Here is a 24336-nt window from a genome sequence, read left to right on the forward strand (position 1 = left end):
TGCCAAGATGAAGGCCTAGGCTGGATTCTGTGAGCGCTGGGGATGCTGACAAAGGGGCCAGCCTTGCCTGGGGCAGGGGGAGGGAGGGTGGAGGGCAGGGGATAATAGATGACATTTGCATATTGGGCATACAGACCCCTCCAGGGGCCATGGAGCAGTGTTTCAGACCACAGGCCATAACCCACTAGTGGGCTGCAAGATCAGTTTAGTGGCTGCAACCAGCATTTAAAAAAAGAGAAACAGAGCAAGACATCAAATTGGAAGTACCAGAGGGGATTGCACACAGTAGAGCTAAGTAGTAGGTCAAGAAGCTTGCTTCTGTTTTATGTAAGGAAAGTATGTGCGTGCTGTATTACAGCTTAAATGTATTTTTTATTCTGGGTCATACTTTAAAAAACTTGCAAGTTATTTCAGGGCCCAGAGGGCTGGCAGGGGTTGGGGGGAGTCAAGACTGGTCCTTGTGGTTATCCAGGCCCCCGGTGATGCAGGCTGGTCTAGGGCCCTGGTGACGGGCACTGAGAGGTATGGATGGACTCTAGCATTGACCAGGTGTACTGGGTGAAGATGGAGAATTTGAGGCTGATTCAAGTCAGAACGTCTGACAAGGGTTTTAGGGCAAATGATGTCTTGTTTGAAATACTCAATCTTGGTCTCCTTTTGGTGGTCAACTGGAAGCCAGGGTTCTAGGGGGCTGTGGGGGAGAGGGATCCTTCCTGTTCTTTGATCAACAACGTCCTGGGCTTCTAGGATCCTGATGTTATAGCTCTGACCTTTCATTCTAGTTGAGTGTTCTCAAGTAAAACTCAAATGGGCGGGCTCCTGCTTGTGTCTGCAGGTTTGATGACGATGTCTGTGGGAACTAGGCTGAGAATGACCCTGATTTTGCTGTCTTTCCCTTAGGAACATTGTGAAAGGGATGAGAGAGCTCCGGGAGGTCCTACGCACCGTGGAGACAAAAGCAACTCAGAACTTCAAAGTGGTAACACGGCGAGGCCTTGGGGCTGGGTGCTGGCTGTGGCTGGCTTATATGGGGGCCACTTTCAGTGGGAAACTACCGAAGCACTAGCAGGCAGCCTCTGAATCAGGGATGACAATATGTTACATGCTTTTCCTCTCCCTGTCTGTGCTCATGGCAGACATTGTTAATCGATCTCCGCATTCTCTCCCACCAGCCCCAGGAAGCACCCTCAGCATCCTTATCACAGCACTGCACGGAGCCCCTAGCGTTAGATCAGAGTAAAAGTCTGATGTCATCCCTCCCTAGCAGGGTGGTAGGCTAACTCTTACAGATTCGTTTTTTTTGTTGGTATTTTTTTGTTTGTTTTTAAGATTTTATTTATTGCACAGACAGAGATCACAAGTAGGCAGAGAGGCAGGCAGAAAGAGAGAAAGGGAAGCAGGCTCCCCACTGAGCAGAGAGCCTGATGTGGGGCTCAATCTCAGGACCCTGGGATCATGACCTGAGCTGAAGGCAGAGGCTTTAACCCACTGAGCCACCCAGGTGCCCCAAGGGGTTGTTTATGAACTTAATAAATAATCTGGACTCCTTTTCCTGCCCCAATTCAGGCCTACCTTCTTAGGCTTTAATTCAGCTCAAATCAGAGCCAGCTGTTTCTTAGTCTAGAATTTGTGATTAAGGATCAAGAAGGAATCTGGTCAGGGAGCCTGGGTGGCTCAGTGGGTTAAACCACTGCCTTCGGCTCAGGTCATGATCTCAGGGTCCTGGGATCGAGTCCCACATTGGGCTCTCTGCTCAGCAGGGGCCTGCTTCCCTTCCTCTCTCTCTGCCTGCCTCTCTGCCTACTTGTGATCTCTCTATGTCAAATAAATAAATAAAATTCTTAAAAAAAAAAAAAAAAAAAGAAGGAATCTGGTCAAGAGCACTGGCTGTGCCAGTCACTTCGTGTTCTGTGAGGGTGTGCTGAATACTCAGAGCTGTGCTGGGCTCTGTGGGGCCAGAGGAGGAGACAAACCTTCTGTCTAGGAGAGGACAGAAGATTAAGTTGAAGCCATCAAAGGCCAATAGAAGGGGTGCTGGAAACAGAACAGGGGGCTCCTTGGCAATGGAGTGGAGTGATGGGCCTCCGAAAGGGCAGTGCATTGCAGGGCAGGCGGATTTGGCTGGGTGCTGGGTGTGGGGCATTCTGGGTCTGAGTTCCTCCCTTTCTGCCAGATGGCGGCCAAGCATTTGGCAGGGGTCCTGCTACATTCCTTGAGTGAGGAGTGCTACTGGAGCCCCCTGTCCCACCCGCTGCCCGAGTTCATGAGCAAGGAGGAGAACTCCTTCATCACACAGGCCCTGCGGAAACCTCACCTCTATGAAGGAGACAAGTAAGCTCGCTGGACCGTGCTCATCTCATGCCACACTTGGGGCTCTGATGTCCCCTCTCTCTGCCCTGTGCTTACCTCCAGCTGCCTCCCAGCTCACTCTCAGGCAGGCTCTTCAGTAGCCACAGGAGCCAAATAGACTAGGGAAGACAGTCTCCAGGATGGGGGTTGAGAGGAACATCCTAGAAGGCATCCAAAGGTCAAATTATTTGGAGGTTGCCTGCCTTCCTACTCGTCTGCATATACCTTCTCTCTTATTTGTTTAATAATTGATGAAGGGATCTGAACAGCTCTCCCTTGCTCCTTGCCCTGGCTGTGTCGTGCAGCCCTGGGTGCTGGAAGGGGCATGTCTTCCCCCAGAGCACCTGCAGTATTTCTGGCCCTGCCGGCCACTCTGGGGCTGGAGGAGGAGCTGCAGGTGGTGTTTGGTGTCTGTGAATTATGCAGGAGGGGGTCACCTTACCAGGGCTGCTTCTGACTCCAAGGCAGAAGGGCCGCGTGGCGGGCTGGCCGTGCTGCTTGGAGTGGCTTGTGCTGCAGCCAGGGCTGCCACTTGTGTTTTTCAGCCTCTACTGCCCGAAGGATAATATAGAGGAAGCCCTCCTGCTGCTCCTCATCAGTGAGTCCATGGTAAGCTCCAAGCCCTTCCTTTTCTGCCCTGGTGGGGTAGGGCTGCGGGGGCTTGGGCACAGGCCGCCAGGTCCTGGCCCAGCTCCTGGCCCAGCTCGGCCTACCACGGACGTCCCTGAAGCAAGGTCCTTGTATCTGCGTGAGAGTGAGTCTCACTTCCTAGGTTTGGGTCTGGTGCACGAGGCTGTATTTGGGGGCCTGAGTTAGGAGTCCCCAACACCTCTTCTGGGATTACAAAGACAGTTACCAGCTCAGGGCTGCTGAGCACAGCCCTGTGCTGGTTCTGGGACTGATGGGAGGGATTGGAAGGAGCAGGTGCTTCCAGCTCTGCCACAGTTAGCTGAGGGCCATGGGCAATTCTAACACCTCCGAGTTAAAACTCCCCTGTAAGTGTCTTCCCCTGCAAGATGGTGCACAGAGGTGAGTTTGCCTGTTCAAGGAATTCACTCGTTCATGCAGTGGTTTATTATCATCATCTTTGTGCCAGGCCCTGTTCTAGAAGCCAGGAGCACAGCAGCAAATAGAGAAAAAGTCTCTGCTCTCGTGGCGCTTACATCCAAGTGAGGGAGGTGGACAGGAAATTAATGAGGAACTACAATATCCAGGTGCAAGTATCAAGTGCTATGGAAAAATAAAGCAGGGGCACCTGGGTGGCTCAGTGGGTTAAAGCCTCTGCCTTCGGCTCAGGTCATGATCCCCATGTCCTGGGATTGAGCCCCACATCGGGCTCTCTGCTCAGCAGGGAGCCTGCTTCCTCCTCTCTCTGCCTGCCTCTCTGCCTACTTTTGATCTCTGTCAAATAAATAAATAAAATTTAAAAAAAAAAAAAGAAAGAAAAAGAAAGCAGAGGAGAGGTAACGCATGCCAGATGAAGCCTGCATGAAGTGCTCTTTGGCTGTTTTCACCTGTTTCCCCCACGGCAGGCGGGAAGATGAGCCAAGCATGCACCCGTGTGCAGACAGACACACATGCACGCTTGCATGGGCCGTGGAGCCTCAGTGGAGGAGAGAGGGGTGGTCCAGGGAGTGGTGAGAAGGATGGCCTGGACTGGTCTGGGGGAGGGGGTTAGGGCTGTGCAGGAGCTGCAGAAGCCAGGGGTGGCGGCGTGCTGGGGAGGAGTCCAGGGCTGGGTCTCAGCCCTCTGACTGAGGGGCCCCTCGGAGCTTGGGAGCTGGAGACCGCCCTAGGTTGAGAACTAACTTTGTTAAATTGGCACATCCTGAGAGCAGTGTGTGGAAGTGGGAGTTTAAGAAACAAGCACCCACGAGCCAGGTTCCTAAAGAGATGGAACTGAATGTTCCCTTGAGTAGCTGGACTATGAGTGCTTTGGTCAGTGGGCTTCCTCTATCTCCATGGGTCCATCAGCAGGTAGGCAGGAGGAGCTGGAACACCGGACTGGGGTGGGGAGAGCTCATAGCCTTCCTCAGCTCGGCTGGGGTACTTAAAGGTTTGTGGGGTCATGCAGGTGAGGGGCTAAGTGGTTACTCCAAAGAGAGGCATCTAACTGGTTCGCCTAAGGTGCGGATAGAAACGCCGAGTACCAGATTTGATCTTCATGGGAGAACAGTGTACTTCTCACAGAAAATGGGCCCTCGCTCTGATCATAGATGGAGCCCTGGTTTTTTTTTAAGATTTTATTTATTTATTAGAGAGAGAGAGAGAGAGCCTGAGAGGGGAGATCAGAGGGAGAAGCAGACTCTCTGCAGAGCTGGGAGCCCGATGTGGGACACAATCCAGGATCATGACCTGAGCTGAAGGCAGTGGCTTAACCAACTGAACCACTAGGTGCCCCTGAGCCCTGGTTTCTAATGATGTAATCTCAGACATAGACCTCCTCCTCCCCCGGACCTCCACACCTGAGCCATCTCCCCATCCACACCCTCAGATAACAAGGCACTGAAACCTCCTGTCTCAGGAACCCACCCCCCCACCCCCCCACCCCCGTGCTGAGGACAGGTGGGAGATAAAAAGGTGAAAACAGAAACATTCCTTCTGTCCTTTCTCTGCCAGATTCCAAGCCAATGATCTCATAGAGGGAGTCATTTTATGTTGAACCATATGAAAAATAACAATTTCATATGTTTCAGTCTTGAACTAATATGTTCCCCATCTTAGAGATGAGAAGAGTAAGGTTCAGGACAGGTATCTGTCTTGGTCAAGGTCACATATTAATAATCCTCACAGCGGTGGTTCCAATCCCGTCTGCCTCCCTAGATAGCTTCCAAAAGCTCGGGCCATGGAGCCCAAGCCCTGGACCACAGGCTGATTCTGCCGCTTCTGAGCTATTCTGGTTCTCAGTTTGCTCATCTGTAAAAGGGCCAAGGGGGTAATTTTGAGGATCAAATGAAACGAGGCTCAGGGAGGGCTTTGCCAACAGAGACATGCCTATGGGCGTGAGACAGCAGGGGGGCTGAGGCTGGATTCTGCCTCCCCCAGCCATTTTTTGTGTCCTCTGTCTGATCTGGGTGTCCAGGAGCAGAGTTCAGATGCCTTTCCTTTAAATTACCTCCCCTACCCCTACCCCAAACTTTTAAGCTGCCCTCTTCCTATCTCAGAGTAGAGAATCGCCTTTTACTAAAAGGTGGCCCACATTTGGAGCAAAGATGAGTCTTCCTCAATATGCAGTTTCCCTCCTAGCAGCTCCTACACTTTTCCCGGAGGCCGTGTGACTTGGTGGCTTGCCCCAAAAGCTTGGGGTGTGGGCCTGCTTGCCAGGCGGTGTCCTGGGAATTCCCTGTAGCCTGTTAAGCAGAGGAAATCGTGCACTGGGCTGGGAGGAGGCACTCCTCCAAGGCCTGCTGATTTGTTTCCTCTTGCTCATACCCAGCCTGTCACACGTTTAGAAACTTCAGGACTTGAGGGGAGAACTTTGGCTTCTCTTCTACAGAGCTTTCCTCCTATGATCCGGATCTGGCCTCAGTGGCTCCGAGCTGTTTCTCAGAGTGACCAGATCTGGATTTGGCCTCGGTGGCTCCGAGTGTTTCTCAGAGTGACCAGACAGCCTCTGCCTTGTCTCTAGCTCCTGTTTCATGCCCTCCTTCCCTGCGGGTCCCATTTTCAGTCAGATCCCTGACCTGATCCCTTGGCCGGACCCTGAGGCTCAGCCTGGCCTCCAGGTACCTGCAGGGTTTTCCTCATCTCCCTTTGGTACTGCCTGGGTTTGGCGACGTTGATAGGGAGAAGCCTCTAGAACAGTAGCTGGCTACCTTGGCTGCTACTTAGCTTTGCCTAATACCTGCAGGATTCATTATGCTGCAGTAAAAGCTGGCCCAGCACAGTCAGCCCAGGAGACATAATCATCAACGCTGTCCACCACCAGAATCACCAGAGCAGCTGCTCTGAGAAAGGGAGTGTGAGGGTTTCCTGAGCATGTCAGCCCCTATTTTGTGGTCTGGAACTCAGGCAGTCCTGAGTGTGGGGCTGTTACCTTGGATGTGGTTTTTGTTATAGGCTAACTGGGCACGATTAGAATGAATAGGGAATGCACCCCCCCATCTTTCAAGAGGTAAATAGAATCCTTACAAATGCTGTCACAGAAATGCAAGGTATGCAAGTGATAACTGGTTGAAAATTTGTGTTTTAGTCCTAGTTTGGGGACATGTTAAAATTGATCCATCCACCCACACATTTGCTTCTCCGTCCGTCCGTCCGTCCCATCTCATTTGAGCAGCTATAGTGTGCCAGGCCGTACTTGACCCCGGAAATACAGTGATGAGTTCAATCCCTGTCCCCCATCCCAGATGGACTCCCATCTCCTGGAGATGGATCCAGGGACCATCAGAATGAATCACCCAAGTCTGCTGAAGCCCAAGTGTATATTCTCGTTTTTAAGAGAACCCTGGATCAAACTAGTCTGATTTTCTCAAACAGTTGGAGAACCAGGAAGTACAGAAGTCTTGATCCTTTCAAAAATACTCATCTAGGCATAAAAATATATGTGGAGACAGACTGAACCTGTAGGTCTGTTTCATTCAGCTGGTGGAGAAGTTGCTGCTGGTGTCATGTGCTTGGGAACCAAAAGGTTCCCAAGGCCTAGTGCTGAGTGGGGAGGATGGGTAGCTTCTGGGAACTGGAGCCTACAGGTGAACTGTGTCAAATCCAGGGTCAGACCCAATAGTCTGAGCCTTGAATTTGCCATTCATAATCTGTGTGGCCTCCACAAGGTTCTTCCCTCCCTGCTCCTTAGTTTTCTCATCTGTAAAATGAGGCTAATGAGGCCTTTCTTGTACAGACAAAGCCAGAAAATGAACACACAGATGCCTGGTATGTTACAGATGTTCAAGACAGGTTTGTTTTGTCCTGATAAATGCTGGCTTCTGATTCGGTCATTTTAGAGAACAGTAAGGCTCAGATTAGGTTGGGAGAAAAATTGGTTTGAGGATACCATTCTGTTTAAAAAAAAAAAAAAAAAAAAAAGAAGGAAAGTGCTTCTTGGGCTTGATTCCATCTGGGAGTCGCAGAGGAGCACGGATCCTTGGTTTGCTCTGCTGCAGGCAGCCACGGTAGGGGATCTGCTTGGGCATGCTGCCAGCTCCAAATGGGTGTCTTGGTAGGGTGGGAGAGCCTCTCGCCCTCGCTGGCAGGAAGAGCTGTGATTTCTGCTGCAGAAGCCTGACGCGGCAGGAGAGTGGGGGCCGGCGTGGGCCTGGCCAGGGCTCTGGGTGGATGGGCCCATCACAGAGTATGTTACTTCTTGGCTCCGTGGACTGGCAGCTTGAGAGCCGTGGTAATTATGTCTGCTGGTGGGGGACGACAGCAGGAGCGGAACATGACGGTGCCCTCCAGGGAGGGGCAGGTGCCAGGCACAGACGCTGCCAGAGGACTCCTTTCAGGGTGTTTTTGTGGGGTGCCAGCTGCAGGCCCTGAGACTGGGTCCTTGGCCAAGGTGGAGCAGCTGTGGCTGAGAACAGGGTGGAGCAGGGCCCTGGAAACGTTGCCCAAGGGGCTTTTTCCCTGATTGGGAAGGTCTGGTTTGGTGTTTTGCTCTGGTTTCCCCATATGCAGAGCCATCCCAGGGCCTCTGATGGCATGGACGAGGCTATTGCACACTTCTTCAGAGGCCTCTGGGGGTTGAAGTCAGAATGTCTAGATTCTAATCTGGGTCCCATCTATCTGTGTGCCCTAGGGAAAGTCCCTGGGCCTCAGTCTTCTCATCTATGAAATAGGACAATGGTACATGAGGTCATCATGAGATGCCACTTGCAAAGTACTCTCTCACCCTGTTCTTGTTGGGGATTAGAAAGGAGAAACAGGGCTGGCTGGAAACAAAGGTCAGTGCTGTCTGAGGCCCTGCACTCAGCAGAGAGTCGGGACCAGGGCTGGCAGGGGGTGCCCATGAGGCAACAGAAGCTGTCCCGGACTGGCCCTTGGAGGTGCAGCCTTACCTCCTGGGGAACTTGCACAATTAGTTCACATTCTGAGCCTCAGTTTCCCATCGGCAAAGGGGACCTAGTGGTTTGCTCCTGCACCTCCCTGGGGTTACTGTGAGTCCGGATGAGATGTGAGGGGTGTGACCCTGAAAAGCTAATGTGTGGCAGTGGAAGGAGGACTGTTGGAGGAAGTGTTGCCTGCCTTGGCTTTCAGACGGGCTGGCCAGCCTGGGGACATGGCAATTCCGCTGCCAGTCCTCCCATAAGGCCCTAAGTTTGCTTTCTGGATCCTTCTCCCAAGACCAGATATGGGTCAAGCTGGCAATGATGAGCTGTTGGAGGAGGGGGGTCAGAGGTGCATGCTTTTGGGTGGGGGGGGCTTTTCCCCTTTTGGCTTGTAGAGGGCCTGGGGTGAATGTTCTCGGTTTGGAGGAGGCTTCCCTGGGTGGGGGCAGCCAGGGGGCCTGGGTTAGGAGCAGGTACAGCTCAGGACCCTGCCTGGGACAAAATGTGTGGTCCATACAAAGGTGAGGCATCCATAGAGGTGGCGGCAGAGATTATGCAGGGGGGAACAGGAGGAGAATATTCTTGGTGATTCCCAGAGGAGTGAGGTTGGTGCTGGTGAAAAGAATAGTCAGTGTCTATATCTCGCTGTATAGGTCATAGGCACATTCTTGTCTCTGTCTGCATTTGATCTGAAGGATTTCCTAGCGAGGCCGTTTGAATGGTGAAGGCAAAGAGTGGCTAGGACTAGTCCAGGGCAGGCTGAGCATTCAGGGAATTTGGGAGAGTCCTTGGCCTGAGGGTGGTAAGCCCAGGGGAGGAGGGAACAGGTTACCCAGGGCACGGGCAAGCGCAGGAGGTAACTGGAAGCCCCCAGCAGAGTGTCTGAGGCCCCACCCTGGGGGGGGAGGCGCACGAATTCCTGCCCCTTCCCTGGCCACCACAGCTTTCTTCCTTCTGCCCCGCTTCCCTCACCCAGTGAGCCCCACCCCCGCCTCCCAACGCAGCCCTGCCCTGGAGCCATAGCAACCAGGACAGACTTCTGCTTTCGGTTTTCCTTTGTAGAACCTTACTTCCCTTTTGACACAGGCGCCAGTTTCTGAGGACCCACCCCCCCAGGAGACCATTTTTCTGCTGTCGGCCTACAGGGGAGGCCCAGTCCCCAGGCTGAGGACATGTTCAGTTTTGATCCTGGTTTTCTGACTTCATCCTAACCCAGTGCTGGAAATCTACTCCTTCTGCGCCACACCCCCCCATGCCCCCCCCACAGAGACACTGTTGTCCTAAAGGTCAAGTTTGAGGGCAAGAGGAGACCGGTTCCACACCAAGCCCAGAACTCTTGCTCAACATCACCCGTTCTACAAACATGGACCAAGGAAGGTGCTGTAGACAGTGAGACATGTCCCTGTCCCAGAACAAGGGAACCCTTGGGCATACAGGGGCTGGGGTGTGTGCCCCATGGTGGGAAAGGACAAAATGGGGGCAGCCTTGCCTGGTGGGATCAGTCAGGTTGACAAGTATCTGAGTTGAGTTGTGAGGAGCCCAGAGGCATGCAGGGTGACAGAGGGTACAGACAGTCCGTGGTGCTGAGAGGGTGCTGCGGGGAGTTCTGTGGGGCAGAGGGAGGACTGGGAGAGGTTTGGAGAGAACCTGGCCGGGTGGGCCAGGCCTCAGGGCAGCCACAAGAGGTTCGACCTTGTGCCTGGGCGGTTTGGAGGAGGTTGGGAGCTGGGGTCCACAGGGGTTACTCCTCAAGGACAGGCCAACCTGTGGGCATAGCTCGCTGCCCACCATCCCCAAAACAAGACTGGTCTGCATGGATAGCTTCCAGATCCTGCATGTGCCAAGCCAGGCTTCCCTCCATACCCCACAGAAGAGCCCCCCCATCACCCCACTGCAGGCTGCCTGCGCTGCTCCCTTTCCATCAGGATCCCTCTCTCCCAGCAGATTTCTAGGTCAGAGTGCACTGAGCACAAATACTCCTTACTCCCGCTGCTGTTTCTGGGCCCCATGGCCCCATCCTCTCATTGCCTCCACCCTTGTCTTGGCTGCCTGGTGAGGCTGCCTCTCGGGGCCCCACCCTCTCTCGGGGCCCCACCCTCAGGGGCTGAGCTGGGGAGTTCTGGAGGGGAGGGTTGGAAGGGGAGGAGTGGGGAGGTACACGGCCAGTCTTGTGTTCCTACTTCGCTTTGTCAAATAGCTCCTGCCAAACCTCTCAGAATTTCTTCTCTTCCTGATGGTGCCTGTGTGGGTGGTTTTCTCTGGCACTTTCCCTCTCTGCTCCTCTCCCCTTAACTCTTTGGGCTTCCTCACCGGCTCTTATTTGTCAGGCTGGTACCAGCCCTAATCCTTTCTGGGGATCTCCTGGCACCCTGCACCTTCTCCGTGGGCTGCTCCGTGTACATGGGGCTGGCAGCAGCCTCCACCTGCTATGGCTGGAGGGGCACCCATCACGGCCTCTGGCCACTGGCCTGCCTTGCTGAAGTGCCCCCATGGATGAGTCACTTCTTGGGTCTTAGAGGCGTTTTGGCTTCCAGAAGCCTCTGGGCACGTACTTCAGGCCTGCACAACAGGATGCATTCAGAGCCTGCACTCTGAAGGCCACTGACTGGGTTTCTTCTGCCTCTATGGCTCCTCACCCATGGGGGCCTCAGCTCCTGACCTGGGGAAGGGCTTCATACTCCTGCCCAGAGGGAGGTTTTGAAGACCATCTCTCGACGGGAAGAGTAATGTGGATCTGACAGTGAGAAATTGGTTTTAAGGGCCAACATCCTTTCTGTCCCAGCATCCTCAGGTTTGGGGTCCTATGTGGGCAAGTAGAAAACGAGTTCCAACACACAAAAGGGGGTTCAGCCTACTACAGAGGGCGAAGGATACTGGGAGTAGCCAGCAGGAGCATAGCCAACAGGAGCATCTGGTTGGAACCAAGCCTTGCTCCAGCAGATACAGCCCTCTCGGGGTGTGTGTGTGTGTGTATGTGTGTGTGTGTGTGTATGTGTGTGTGTGTGTGTGTGTGTGGTCACAGAGCATTCCTAGCCTGGCCTCTGCCCTGGTGCTGCTCAACTCAGAGACCCCATGATTCATGCTGGTTACTCCCAGGCCGGAGTGTCTCCAGAGTATGGGTTTATAAGAGGGAGTGGGACCATGGGCCCCAGAGCAAGAGAGTCCCGAATCCCCAGTGGGGAGATTTCAAACTTGGTGATACAGAGCTCCCCACTTCAGAGTGTACAGTCTCCTACTCCTTAAGCATATTTTCCCAGCACCCCCAGTCCCGGGGCCCAGCAGCTACCTGGCAGCTTTGAGCTGCTGAACTCCTGACTGCTAGGCACCAAGCACCTAGTGTTGGAGATTTCTTAGGGAGCTCTGAGAGGAGAGGTCTGTTGTCTGAAGAAATTGAGCATTGGGTCTGGGTTGAACACAGTGGTGATGGGAAGGAGGTATGGGGCTGGGAAGTCCTTATCAGAGGTGCTGATGGCACCAAGGGGCTACAGCCCACGAGTCAAGCAGCAGCAGCACAGCCCACCACCTGATCTAGACACTTCCAGATGTTACCTGAAGCTCTTTCTGTGCATGGACAGTTACAAGTTTCAAGGAACTGTTTCACAAAACTTCTCCCCTCTATCCTCAAAAATGCTAGGGTCTGAAAGACGAGGGTTGTGGGGCCCTTCTGGATGAGAGGAGACAGAAGTGACATGGCCCCAGAATGTTGGTGTGGACCTGGATGGGGTTCTGGGATGAGAAGCCTCAGACCATAGATCTGACTGTGAGCTGGTAGTTAGATCAGTTTTACACTTCCTGAAATACAGGCATTCCTCTGGCGGTTGTACTTAGGGGTCAAGCGTCATCTTACCTTCCTGACTCTATCCTTATTATCCTATACCGGAGAGCGACAAAGCGGGAGTGGTCAACACCGTCACCCTTGCATCTTTTCTGTAGGTTTGAGACTTTGCAGACTAACACACCGAAGAGCAGGGGCCCTCAGAACGGCTTCCTCACCCCATCCTCAGCTGTGGGTGGAGGTTTTCTCTCTTTCATGGGGGCCTTTATGGGGGTGGGGGCAGGGCCCTGGCTGATTTCGGGAGCATGGCCTGGGTTAGCAGCGTAAGGGCGACAGTCCCTGGGACTCGGGGGCAGGCCGTTGCTTATTTTCTGTGCTTACTCTCTCCCCAACCATGTCCCCCCACAGGCTACTCGGGACGTGGTGCTGAGCCGGGCGCCAGAGCAGGAGGAGGACCGGGCGGCAAGCCTGCGGAACGCGGCAGCCATCTATGACCTCCTGAGTATCACACTGGGCAGGAGGGGCCAGTACGTCATGCTCTCCGAGGTAAGATGACCCACGCCCTCCCCAGAAGCCAGGTGGGGCCACCACTGGACCTCCCACATAGTCCCTTCCCCGTTCCACCAGGGGGGTACCGTCTCTTTGGGAGATAGGGCTGGGAACCATTCCATTGCTAGGGCTGGGAGAGCTGCGCTTCCCTGGCAGGATGAGTGGTTTGGGTTTGGGTGGTTTTACTAGCTTTTTAATGTGTTTTTCTTTCGAAAGAACACGTGGCATTGTATAAAGAAGCATGGGGGGAAATTATCCATCCCCTAGCTTCCCGCATGGATGACGCTGGTGTTTTGTGACTGCCTCTGCTGGCAGAGCTCTGAGCTGGGTGTGTGTCAGGACCCCGGACCCCATCCCACCTGAGTTGGACAGAGCAACCCCATTCTATTGAGCAAAACCTGCTGGGGCAGCGCTCCCAGGGTGGTCCCTCTCTGGAGTGAAGGCAGGCACCAAGCTGCCCCTCTCTCCGTTCCTCACAAGGCTAATGGCGTGCACGCATTTTAGAACTTTCAAATATGGGCTGGAATCAAGAGTGGCTCTGGGGCCCCTGTCTCCTTGCACAAGAGGCCCATTCCTGTAGTAGCTTCTCTTTCCACGAAGTTAGGAGGGCCCCTGAGGGAGCTGGTGACATTTGAGCCCCAGCCTGTGCCCAGCACCATGCAAGGTGCTTTTAGGTGCTACCTTCTTGAAGTGGTGTTCTCTTGAGTTTACCAGTGAGGAAGGCAAGGCCTGGAGAGGTGGTTTCCTGCCCTCGATGGTGGAAGGCGTACATCTGAGCCAGCTCGTGAACCCAGGGCATTGAGCTCTTAACATCCATGCTGTCTGGTCCCGGAAACTCACCTCTGCCCCCTACCCCGCCTGTCCGTGGCCTCACAGCCGTGAATCCTGGCCTCACAGCCTGGCTTCTGCCTCCATCGTGTGGAAGTGCTTGTAGTATCTGCTAGATTTCACCAGGCTGTCCCTGATTTGGGGTTGTCCAGGATCGGACAGGCTGGTGGGGCAGTCTGTTTTCTCAGTGGTCATAGAGAACAGCAGAATGCAGAAAAGCCTTTCCATTTGGGCGGCTTTGCGGGCCAGCCCGCTCTGCCACTTACTGGCCCTGTGACTCTAGCAAGTCATTCAAACCTCACCGTTCTCATCTATGAAATGGGACTAATGGTAGAACCCACCTCCCAGGGTGGCTGGGAACCATGTGTAAGTTATTAACACGTGTGAAAAAAACAGAGTGGTACCATGCGCAACAATAATAAATACTAGTAATTTTTTTCACGGGATGCTGACATGTTAAAAACCCAGACCCAATTTCATTCCCTTTTCCCCAGCACCCTGTGAGGCAGTCACATATGAGGGAGGTAGGAACCAAGGGCCAGAGAGGGTAGGAGACTTGTGGAATGTCACACAGAATAATCTGTCCAGTGGCAGGGACAGGTGTTATGCCTGAAGTTTTCTTATGAAACCAAGTATGGGCCTCCTGCAGCCTCATATGGGAAGTGATCTGAGCAGTGATTGTCCTGGGGGATATTGGATCGCCAGGGGGTGGGAGGTGGGAGGACCTCTGGGGGGCTACTTGCTGACTGGCTCTCTCTCCTCAGTGCCTAGAGCGAGCCATGAAGTTTGCGTTTGAAGAATTTCACCTTTGGTACCAAGTGGCCCTCTCCATGGTGGCTTGTGGGAAGGTAAGACCCAGGGATGGTGTTGCGGGGGAGGGAGGTGGCACACCTGCCTTCGGGGCCTCTGCTCTCCTCCAGTCCCCTCCAGGGCTGGGCAGAGGGCTCCTCGGTGAGTCAGAAATGTTCTCCAGCATCGGATTTTCACCTCTGGGAGAGTGAGGGGCAGCAGAGGATCACACACTCAGATCCCCGTGTGAGTCTGGTGTCCACCTGGGAGTTACAGGTGCGCAGCTATGAGTCTGTGGATGCTTTTCTCCTAGCCCATGTGCACACCTGGGGCAACAGCGCACTTCCATGTGTGACTTGTTGAGTACCACTGCAGGCAACAGGCGTGGGGCATAGGTTCTGAGTGGGGATGCATTCATTTGGGCCGTAGCTCTCTTCCTGCCCGTCAGGTGTGGCATCAGGAAAGGACCTTCCCATGGAAGGACCTGCCGAGGATGAAAGGGTTGAAAGGTGGAGCAGTGGGGCAGTGCCCACAGGGAGTCTGGGGGGAGAACTGTGCCAGTGGATGTGGCTGGGACAGAGACCAGGGGAGCTCTCTCTGCCCCGCACAAGGGGTCTGACTTTATCCCCAGTCACCAGGGCCGCCTTTGCTCTCTACCCACCAAGCCCTGTTCCAGCACCCCCTGGTTTCTGCTCTGATGAGAATTACACTTACATAAGCCTCTATTTTCAGCAGTAACATGAAAGGAAAACCTTTCCAGAGCTGGGTGCTGAGGGTGTTAGAGCCGAGGATGCTACGAAGGCAGGAAAGAAGGTGGCAGGAACTTGCAAATCGTTCCAAGAGCTGTAAACACCCAGAGCCCTTTTGTTGGGCTGAGGGAATTCCTGCCCCCTCCCCCGCCCATCTGTGCCACCTGCCATTTCTAGCCCAGCAGCTCGGCTCAGAGGAGGGCCCTCCTTAGCTTGCCGGCACCTCCTCCACAAAGGTTAGGCAGGAAACAGGAAGAAGAGCAGTGCTGCTGCGGAATAGGTGGGAAGGAGCCAGGGAAGTAGAGTGAGAATCAAGTGGGGGGGCCTCCTCCCCCCCAACCCCCAGTGGGCCTCTGTCTTCCCAAACCTCTTCCCCAGCACCACCATGTTGATCACCCCCCAAAACATCTTAAAGGCACAGACCTGGTCTATCCTGGCACTGTGCTCAGCAGGGTCTTGCCAAGGCTCAGGGAGAGCTCAGGCTGCAGCTAGAGCAAGGCCTGAGGGAGGGGAGGAGGTGGGGCTCGGAGCCTGGGCAGACAGCTCACAGCTGCATGTGACAGTGTCTTCCTGCCTTGGAGAAACAAAGAACCTCTGATCTTACAATAGCGAGAGTGTGGGCCAGGAGGAGAGGCCCAGAGCCAGGGCCGTGGTCCTTACCCTTCTTGGGTTGTGGGACCCTTTGAGATGCAAAGGAAAGCTGGGGAGCCCTCCTCTGAAGAAGGCTAGCTTTAATCTCTCAGAAGGTAGCTTTAATCTCTGACCCTGTGCTGGGAAATTCCCCAGTCAAGGGAGAAGGTGTTCTCCTGGGAGGGATGGGATCTTCGATGTCCCTCCTGAGAGGAGCCGGGCTCACAGAGTCCACACACAGTCCAGCACATCCCAGGCTCCAGGGAGCTGGTATCTCGGCCTGACTCCTTCACAGACCAGCAAGGTGGGCACAAGAATGGGCTTACAGGCAGGGCGTTGGGGTGATTAGTGAGTTCCTCACACGTGAGGCTCCACAGGCTGGAGACATGGAATTATACCCATGCCTGCCTTTGCTGCAGCAGGAGATTGTTCTGGAAGCGCACTCCCTGCCCCCTCAGGAACCCTGCACACCAGCTCAGTCTGCCTAGTTGGCCCAGGCAGCCCTCCAGCAGAGTGGACAGAGCTGGGCTTTTGCTAAAGCCCAAGGTAGGAATCAAGGTTTTGAACCTGCACTCGTGCCAAAGGTGTGGCTGGTGGACGTATATATGTTGGACACCTCAGCCTGCTGGAAGAAAAGACAAGGTCCATGACATGATTTAGGTCGCTCCTTCTCTTGGTCTCCTCAGCAGTCACATTGTCTGTGTTGCTAGGTAACCACCATGACAAAAAAAAAAAAAAAAAAAAGACACAAAAACCCAAGCTGCCTGCCCTTACTGGAGTCCTCTGATGGCTCCTAAAAGAGCAATGCTGGGGCGCCTGGGTGGCTTAGTGGGTTAAAGCCTCTGCCTTTGGCTCAGATCATGATCCCAGGGTCCTGGGATGGAGCCCTGCATCGGGCATTCTGCTCAGCAGGGAGCCTGCTTCCCTTCCTCTCTCTGCCTGCCTCTCTGTCTACTTCTTGTGATCTCCGTCAAATAAACAAGATCTTAAAAAAAAAAAAAGAAAGAAAGAAAGAAAGAGCAATGCTTTGTGTCTGTGTGACATGAACATGGATGGTCAGGGTTGTAGAACCTCCATCTCAAGGACAGAGAAACTTCCACTCTGCAGAGGGCAGCAGCCAGGGAAGGAGGCCTAGGGGAGCCCGAAGCTTGCTGTAGTGTGTGGCTGGGGTTCCGTGGCCAGGGGGTTGGGAGTGGCATTCACAGAAGTGGATCACCTGGTGACTCCTTCAGGCCCCTCACGTGGGCCCCTTCCCCACAGCTCAGGCCTGGAATAGGACATCTGCGGACGCCCACCTGTGCTGGGTCTCACACCCTCGCTTTCTGAGAGAGCATCGGGGGATGGTAGCTTTGGTCTTCTCCCCCTGGCCTTTCTGCAGGCACCTGATAGGCAAGAGCCATGGCCTCTTCCCTCTTCCTGCAGTGACCCCACAACCCCAGCCCAGCACCGGGCACAGAGCCAGCCCTTGGCTGAGACATCTCGAACAGGCCTGATATGCCTGAGCCCAGAGCCTCAGTCTGTGATGTCTGGGCTGAGAAGAGCTTTTCTTTAGCTGGTGGGGAAGGGAGGGGTAGTTAGAGAAAGACTGGGCATCCATCTCTCTCTCTTCCAGTCTTTCACACTGAGTTTGAACTGATAAGCCTTCCAGAGACCCCATTGCCTCAGTGGTCCCCCTGGAGTTGCTGGGGAGGGTGAAAGCTAAGTAATGGTAAGGAAGCCTGGCTCACAGTAGGGCTTAGTACAGGGGAACTGTGCTCACACACATGCCCCTGCCTGCCTGGGGTGTCACACAAGTATGGAGTGTGCACACTTGGGGGGAGGAGTGTCCCTGTTGAGTTTCTTGGAAAAATGTTGAACGCAGTCAGAAGCCCTGAGTGGTATGCGTCTTGTGTGCGTGTGTGTGTGTGTGTGTCTGTCTGTCTAGGGGGGCGACCCAGGCTGCTTCTCCTGCCCTAGGAGTCACTGCAGAGGCAGGAAAGGGCAGTTACAAGCCTAGAGCCATGGATGGGTACTGTGCCTTAGAATAAGCTACATAACTTTTCTGCCTTTCAGTTTCCTCATCTGTAAATAGGGACATGCTCACCTACCTCATAGGAAAGTTGTGAAATTTTAATTTATAAAGCACCTAGAGCAGGGGAAAGCAAACTTTCCGTACAGGGTCAGATAGTAGACGTTTTTGATTATGCAGGCCAAACAGTCTCTGTGGAACTCCGCTGTGTCATAAAAATAGCCGTAGGCAATACATACATGAATGGGCGTGGCTGAGTTCCAATAAAACTTTATTCACAGAAGAAGACAGAGGGCCACATTTGGCCTGTGGGCTGTGTTTTGCTGAGCTCTGATTTATAACTGTGTGGTGCATAGTAACATCTGAATAAGTGTTAGCTGGTGTTCTTTTTCTCCTTACTGTGACTGGTAGCATTACTGCCTGCCTGTGGATGGTTTCCCGTCCTGGCCTCTGTCCACATGTGGCCATCCTCAGTAGGTCCATTCTGGCTCTGTCTCTGTGACTTAGGCCCTGCAGCCTTGAGGGGCCCCAGACTCCTGTCTGGAGGGTCTCTCTGCCTCTGCCAGCTCAGCTTCTCTCCTTCTCCTCTGCCAGCCATTATGCCCCCCTCATCTCCTGACCACGGCCCTGCCTCCCAGTTCTCTGGAGCTTCGGCCTCATCTTGTCACCTGTAAACCAAGGCTGTTGAACTCAGAAGTTTGAAAGAGCCCTTTTTTGCCCCTGAAATTTCTGTAGTTCACATCTGAATTCTTTTAGAAGCAATTCTACCTGTTGTTGCCTGAGCTTTTGTTACCTGGGCAAGGCTCACAGCCTCTATTCTCCAGATGCGGAATCTGGGGCCAGGGAGGGATTTGTCTGCCAGCATGGCCAGGGCTCCTCCCGCTGGGCCCTCTTCCTGCCTCCTAGGGGAAAAGGGGTGCAGAGCAAGGACTGGTTATTTGGGAAAGCCCCCTGCTGTAGGCATGAGACCCCCAGTCTGTTGAGACCCAGGGCTGCCAGTGATGGTGTCACCTGCCCTTTCTTCTGCAGTCAGCCTACGCTGTGTCACTGCTGCGGGAGTGCATGAAGCTTCGACCCTCGGACCCCACCGTGCCCCTGATGGCCGCGAAGGTCTGCATTGGGTCCCTGCACTGGGTGAGTGAGCTGTGGGGGCAGGGACCTAGGCCCAGCGGCTCCTGCAGAAGGGTGGCAGGTGGGCATGAGATCAGGGCATGCACACCTTGCTGTATGTATAAGGGGTGTGGTGGGGGTTGTGTGGGGAGCTGTGAGGCAGGCAGGCCTGGAAGGAGGAATCGTCTGAGAAAACCAGCCTCTGTCTGTAGCAGTAGGTTCCCTGACTCAGGCTGGTATCAGGTTTATGGTTCAGTCTTGAGATGTGGTCTCCATGGAACCAAATGTAAAGTCAAAAGTAGCAGGGGCCCCTGCCTGCCCAGTGGTGCGGTAGTGGGCAGGACTCAGAACATTTGGGCTGGCCGTCATTTGGACAGATGTTCACATTACTATGGGGGGCAGTGCTGTGTGGGCAGGACTAGAGGTGGCCTCTTTTCTTGGGCCCCTCATTCCTTGCGGCCTCAGCCTGCGGGCCCCTGCCCTGTGCTCAGCTGCCTGCCAAGGGCTCTGCCAAGGTGGCTGACTGGGCAGGTGCACCCTCTCCCCATAGGCCAGGTATTCGGCAGCTTGGCTCTGAGGCCCTCCCAGAAGCCAGCAGCACGGAGCCATGAAAGGCACTGGGCCTGGGGCCCTCTCCTACTTAGGCTCCCCTGAGGGGCTGCTCTGAGCCTGCAGGGTCTTGGGGCGGAGCCTCTGCAAAGGTGTCTCCTCCTACTGGGAGCCTTCTTCCCAAGGGTCCCTGCTTCCTTGTGCCCACACCAGCCTCCTGAGGTCAGGGGCCATCCTAGAACAAATGTATCCTCTCCTGCCTGTTTGCTGTCTGCCCTACCACCTCTCTTTTCTTCGGACGAAATAGCTCCCATTCCTTCATCAGCCCTTCAGGCCCATGTCTCCCCATGGGGAGCCACTCCCACACAGAGGCCTCCCCTGCCTGTTCTCCCAACTTCCCAAGCCCACCCTCTCTGTGGTTGGGTGCCCAGCTTGTTCCAGGCCCCAGGGGCCTACAGCGGCCTGTCCACCTCCCACTGCCACTGGCCCCTCCTCAGGCATCCAGCCCTGGGAAGGGAGACTCCATGTTTGAAGCCTTCCTGCCAAGTCTCCCAGGGACCAGAAACTGGCCCCCACCCTCTCTGGGTCCCCACCTCGCTGCCCCGTGGGCCTTGTACTCTCTTCACTACAAAGAGGACTGCCTCCCTAGCATGAGGAGCAAGGGGGGAAGAGTACCTTCCCGTCTGTCTCCTGGTTCTCAGATTTCTGTAGCTGAGGCCTGCATGGCCGCTGTGGCCCCCCTCACTGTGAATGGCAGAGGAGGGGGAAGCATGGTGTCTGGCCCCAGGCTCAAAGAGTGTGGCTTCAGTAAGGGGAAATCTGGCAGAACCACCTCTACAGGCTCCAGGCATTAGGAAGTGGCTGTCGTGTGAGTTGGGTTAGAGTTTCCCTATCTACCTCCAGGTGGTCTTGGTACACAACCTTGCTGTGCCTTGGTTTCCTCATTCTTAAAATGGAGATGATAACAGTCTGTTCCTCAGATGTGGCATAAATGACATAAAGTATGTAGAAGGCTGGACGGGTCAGGAGATGCACAGAGGAGGAGGCCTTGGACTGTGGAGGGCTCAGGCCTGTGGTAGGTTCTTTCATCACTGCTTGCTTCCCCCACCCTGGGATTAGTGGGGAAACCCCTTACCCCCCACGTCTCTCCAGGGGACCTGTTGGCACCCTGCATCTTACAGGTGGGGAGCTGTGGGGATGTGGGTGATATGCAGGTGTCAGCAGAGACACCCAGACCATTGCTCTGCAACAGAGGGCCGTGGCGGGAGCTAGGGGTCACACAGACGGTGGGCTCGCTGACTCCTCGCTCATGCTCCTGAGTGTTCTTGGGGCTCCTCAGAGGGGCTTCACGCCCATCGCCTCACCAAGCTGGGGCTGGGATGGACCCCTGTCCTCCCCGAGGCCTCTAGCTCTGAGGTGGCTATGGGTGTCCACCCAGCCGGCAAGCGCCCTTGCCAGGAAGCCTAAATTTAGGCCTTCTCGCCGTGGAGGAGCTGTTTCCCTCAGCGCCGTAATTACAGTCATTACATGCATTCAGATTACATGGTAATAAAATTAGGATCCAATCAGTCCAAATTGAAATCAGATGAGTTAGGAGCAAAGTCATCAATGACAACATAAATAGAAAAGCCCAAAAGGAAACTTAAACATACAGACTTGTCATCAGAACTGGGGAGGACGGTGAGCTCTTTAACTTCAGCTGAGAAGCCTGCATGGCTTTGGAGGCTGGTTTGAGCCAGGATTGAAACTGGGTCCAGGCTCAAGCCAAGTCCTGCTGGAGGGAGGGGGGGGGGGTGACTCCTGGCAGCCATCCCTAACCTGGAACTCCCAGACCTCCCTGAAGCCCCTTTTTATACCTGCCTTGGACACCTAACACTTTACCTGGTAATCCCCTGTGTCTCTTAAGGGCAGATACTGTCTATCTTCCTTGTTGAAACCCCAGCCCAGAGTCCACATCGGTGCTTATTGGATAGATCCTGCTGGCTGATGAGCATAGCCGCTCAGCAGCCAATTCTGCCTTCTATGGTACTTCTCTTCCCAACTAGTCGGGGAGCTTCTTTACTTACCACATCTGCACCCTGAGCCCTTCTTCCCAGCAAAGAACCCTGCATGTGGGTAGATGTCTACTCATATCTTCTAGAATGACTCCCACCCCAGCTGGCTGGGAGGGATGGTGTGGGAAGTCTGCCTCTGGTTCAGTGGGTCTCACGTTCCCAAATTGGTGCTGGGCGGAGAGCAGACCGTGGGTAGCTAAAGGCAGCCTTTTTGCCAAGGAGGCTAGAAGAGGGGCAGCCCAGCACTCTCTATTCCAGGGCCACGAGCAGGAAGAATGGGTCTGACCTCGACAGGCTGAAGGGTGCTGGTGTTTGGGATGAAGCACAGTTCCTGAAAGGCATCTGAGGCCACCTCTGCCTTTTGCCATCACAGTTCTTCTGGTTCCTAGCAGCCCCAGCAGGCCCAGCCATTGCCCAGCCAAGCTCCATGAGCAGAGGACAGAAATCTGGGGGGACAGCTTGGCCAAGGTTGCAGGAAGGGAGGCTGAAACTGGGACATCTGAAAAACAAGCTGCGCTGGGTGAAACCAGTCAGGGTGGCCATGTGCCCAGAGGTGGAGCACCTGCTGTCCCCACGTCCTGTCTGCGTGCCCAGAGCCAGTGTGGGACGCCCTAGGCTGAGCCTGGGTCTGAGAGAAAGATGGCCCTCAGGTCATGGTGCACCAGGCAGAGGGACCCAGGCAGTTACAGGCTGGCTGACATGGGGTTTGCTGCAAGGTGATTGCCCCCCAGGGCAGGCATGGGGGCAGGTGGGAGAGCACTGGCCCCGAGGCTTAGCCTGAGGCTCCTCTAGGTAGGGAGGGGGCATCTGAGGCTCTGACCCAGGGATAGCAGTGCATGGCAGCCTCCTGCCTTGATGTGGCTGATGTCTTGCCAAGGTCCCCAGCTGGTCATTTGGGGCAGGAAGAAAAGAATTGTAAATATTTCTTTTTAGTATTTCTCCAAACACAATTATTTAAAATGTATATAATTTAAAAAGTTGAGGCTTCCCTAGGAGGATAGGAGATGGGGGTGTGCATGTGTGCTGCATGTCACACACGAGAGGGGAGTTAGGAAACAGGAAAACAGGCCAGGCTCCTCTGGGAAAGGTCTGTGGTGTCTTTCAGCTTCTTTCCTGAGGGGAAGAAGTGTGGAAACGGCACAGGCTTTGGAGGCAGAGAGCATAGAGTTCAAATCCCTGCCTACCCAGTTAGCAGCTGTGTGACTTCAGGGAATAATTCACCCTCTCTGGGTCTCCTCTGTACCCCAGAGGCAGTCACAAACACCCCATACAGGTGGCTCTGACACCAGAGCCAAGGAGCGTCGCTGCCTCGAACACGGCAGGTACCTGCTGAGCAACAGTCCCTTCAAAACACCAGGTTCTCAGAAGGGAGGTGCTTTTGTGTTTCTACCTTCCTTGTTCAGATCCAGGGGTGGCCAGAGCCAGGAAGACGAGTTGAGGGTTTATGAGGCAGGGAAGAAAGAATGCCAGCCACCATGCCACTGGATGTGGAAATGAGGAAACCTCATTTCCTGTTCCTGTTCCTCTCAGGAAGGGAGAAGTGCGTTTTCAGTGGAGCAGTTAGCAATAGGCCCCGGGGCCCTGGAATGGCCTGAGAACCAGAGGTGCTGTTTCAACATGCTTAGCAGGCTCAGAAGGGAACTTTCTCCAATTCCCAGGAAGGGAGGAAGAGGCTGAAATGCCACGGGAACAACCTCTTTGGCCCAGTGCAAGATGGATGAGGCCACCGAGCCAGAGGCCTGTCTGTGTGGGCACCAAATTGAACAGCCTGGAGAGCTGTCGGGACCTGTGAAGTCATGGGAACATGGCCCTTCTGGAAAACCAAAATAAAGAGTCCAAACGTTAGAGTCTTCCTGCATCCTTCTCCCAAACGGTCAGAGAGGAAGAAAGGCGGAAACTGCCAAGGGCAGCCGTGACTTGGGCAGCTCAGAAGGATCCAGACGCGGCTAAGGAGACCTGGGTTGGACACTCAGGCCTGTCACCCCCTTGCCAGGTGGCTTCGGACAAGTCCTCTAAGCTCCCTGTGCCCCAGAACCTTCAGCTGTGTGACACCTGTGCCATCAGGCTCTAAACTGCTCTAGTTTAGAGGAGGGGCATGGGGGCCTGGAGGGTCTCTACCTGGACTTTGTGGCGAAGTGACAGGGCTGCTGTAGGTAAAAGAGATATTAAAAAGCAGTATATCACTCGAAGGAGAATGGTGGAAAAGAACTTTAAAAACCCATCCCTTTGGAGGTGTTTTGATGTGCAAGGAGGGCCCAGCACTGTAACCTGAGTAGAAGCCCCAACCTTAGCTCCACCAGCTGTTGACTTGAGGCCACCAGAGGAAGTGACTGGAGACTGAAATGGCTAAGTGAGGTAGTCCCGGGGGGCAGGATGATGGGGGCGGCTGGAGACCGGCGCTGGGCAGCTCGGTCAGCCGCTGGATTAGAGCTGTGGCTTTCACATTGGAAGTTGAGACCCGTTCGTGGGTTTTGACTTAGAACTCCTTTTTTGTCTTTAAAGATTTTATTTTTATATATTTATTTAGAGGGGGAGGGGCAGAGGGAGAAAGAGGATTTCAAGCAGGCTCAATCTCCTGACCCTGAGATCATGACCTGAGCCACAATAAAGAGTCAGATGCTTAACCAACTGAGCCACCCAGGGTGCCGCTGCTTTCACTTTTTAAAGAGGGAGGGGGTGCATAGGGGCAGACAGAGAGGGAGAGAGCGAATCCCAAGCAGGCCCCACACCTAGCATGGAACAGGGCTTGATCCCGTGACCCCAAGATTTTGACCTGAGTCAGACGCTCAATTAACTGAGCCACCCGGGCACCCCTTTTGCACTTTTTTTTTTTTTTTCTTAAAGATTTTATTTATTTATTTGACAGAGAGAGATCACAAACAGGCAGAGAGGCAGGCAGAGAGAGAAGAGGAAGCAGGCTCCCTGCTGAGCAGAGAGCCTGATGCGGGACTTGATCCCAGGA

General features: G+C 54.3%; 1 protein-coding gene across 1 annotated transcript in view; it reads left to right on the forward strand.

The window, feature by feature from the left end:
* The window catches only part of TTC7A (tetratricopeptide repeat domain 7A), a 116133-nt gene that overhangs the window by 43723 nt on the left and 48074 nt on the right, over window positions 1–24336 (forward strand). Inside the window, 6 exon segments of the mRNA XM_082747007.1 lie at window positions 901–979; window positions 2174–2331; window positions 2895–2958; window positions 12517–12654; window positions 14250–14333; window positions 18691–18795. Of these exon segments, the coding sequence (XP_082603133.1) occupies window positions 901–979; window positions 2174–2331; window positions 2895–2958; window positions 12517–12654; window positions 14250–14333; window positions 18691–18795 (628 nt within the window).

Source organism: Mustela nivalis, assembly GCF_964662115.1.
Source record: "Mustela nivalis genome assembly, chromosome: 8".
Classification (NCBI taxonomy): Eukaryota; Metazoa; Chordata; class Mammalia; order Carnivora; family Mustelidae; genus Mustela; species Mustela nivalis.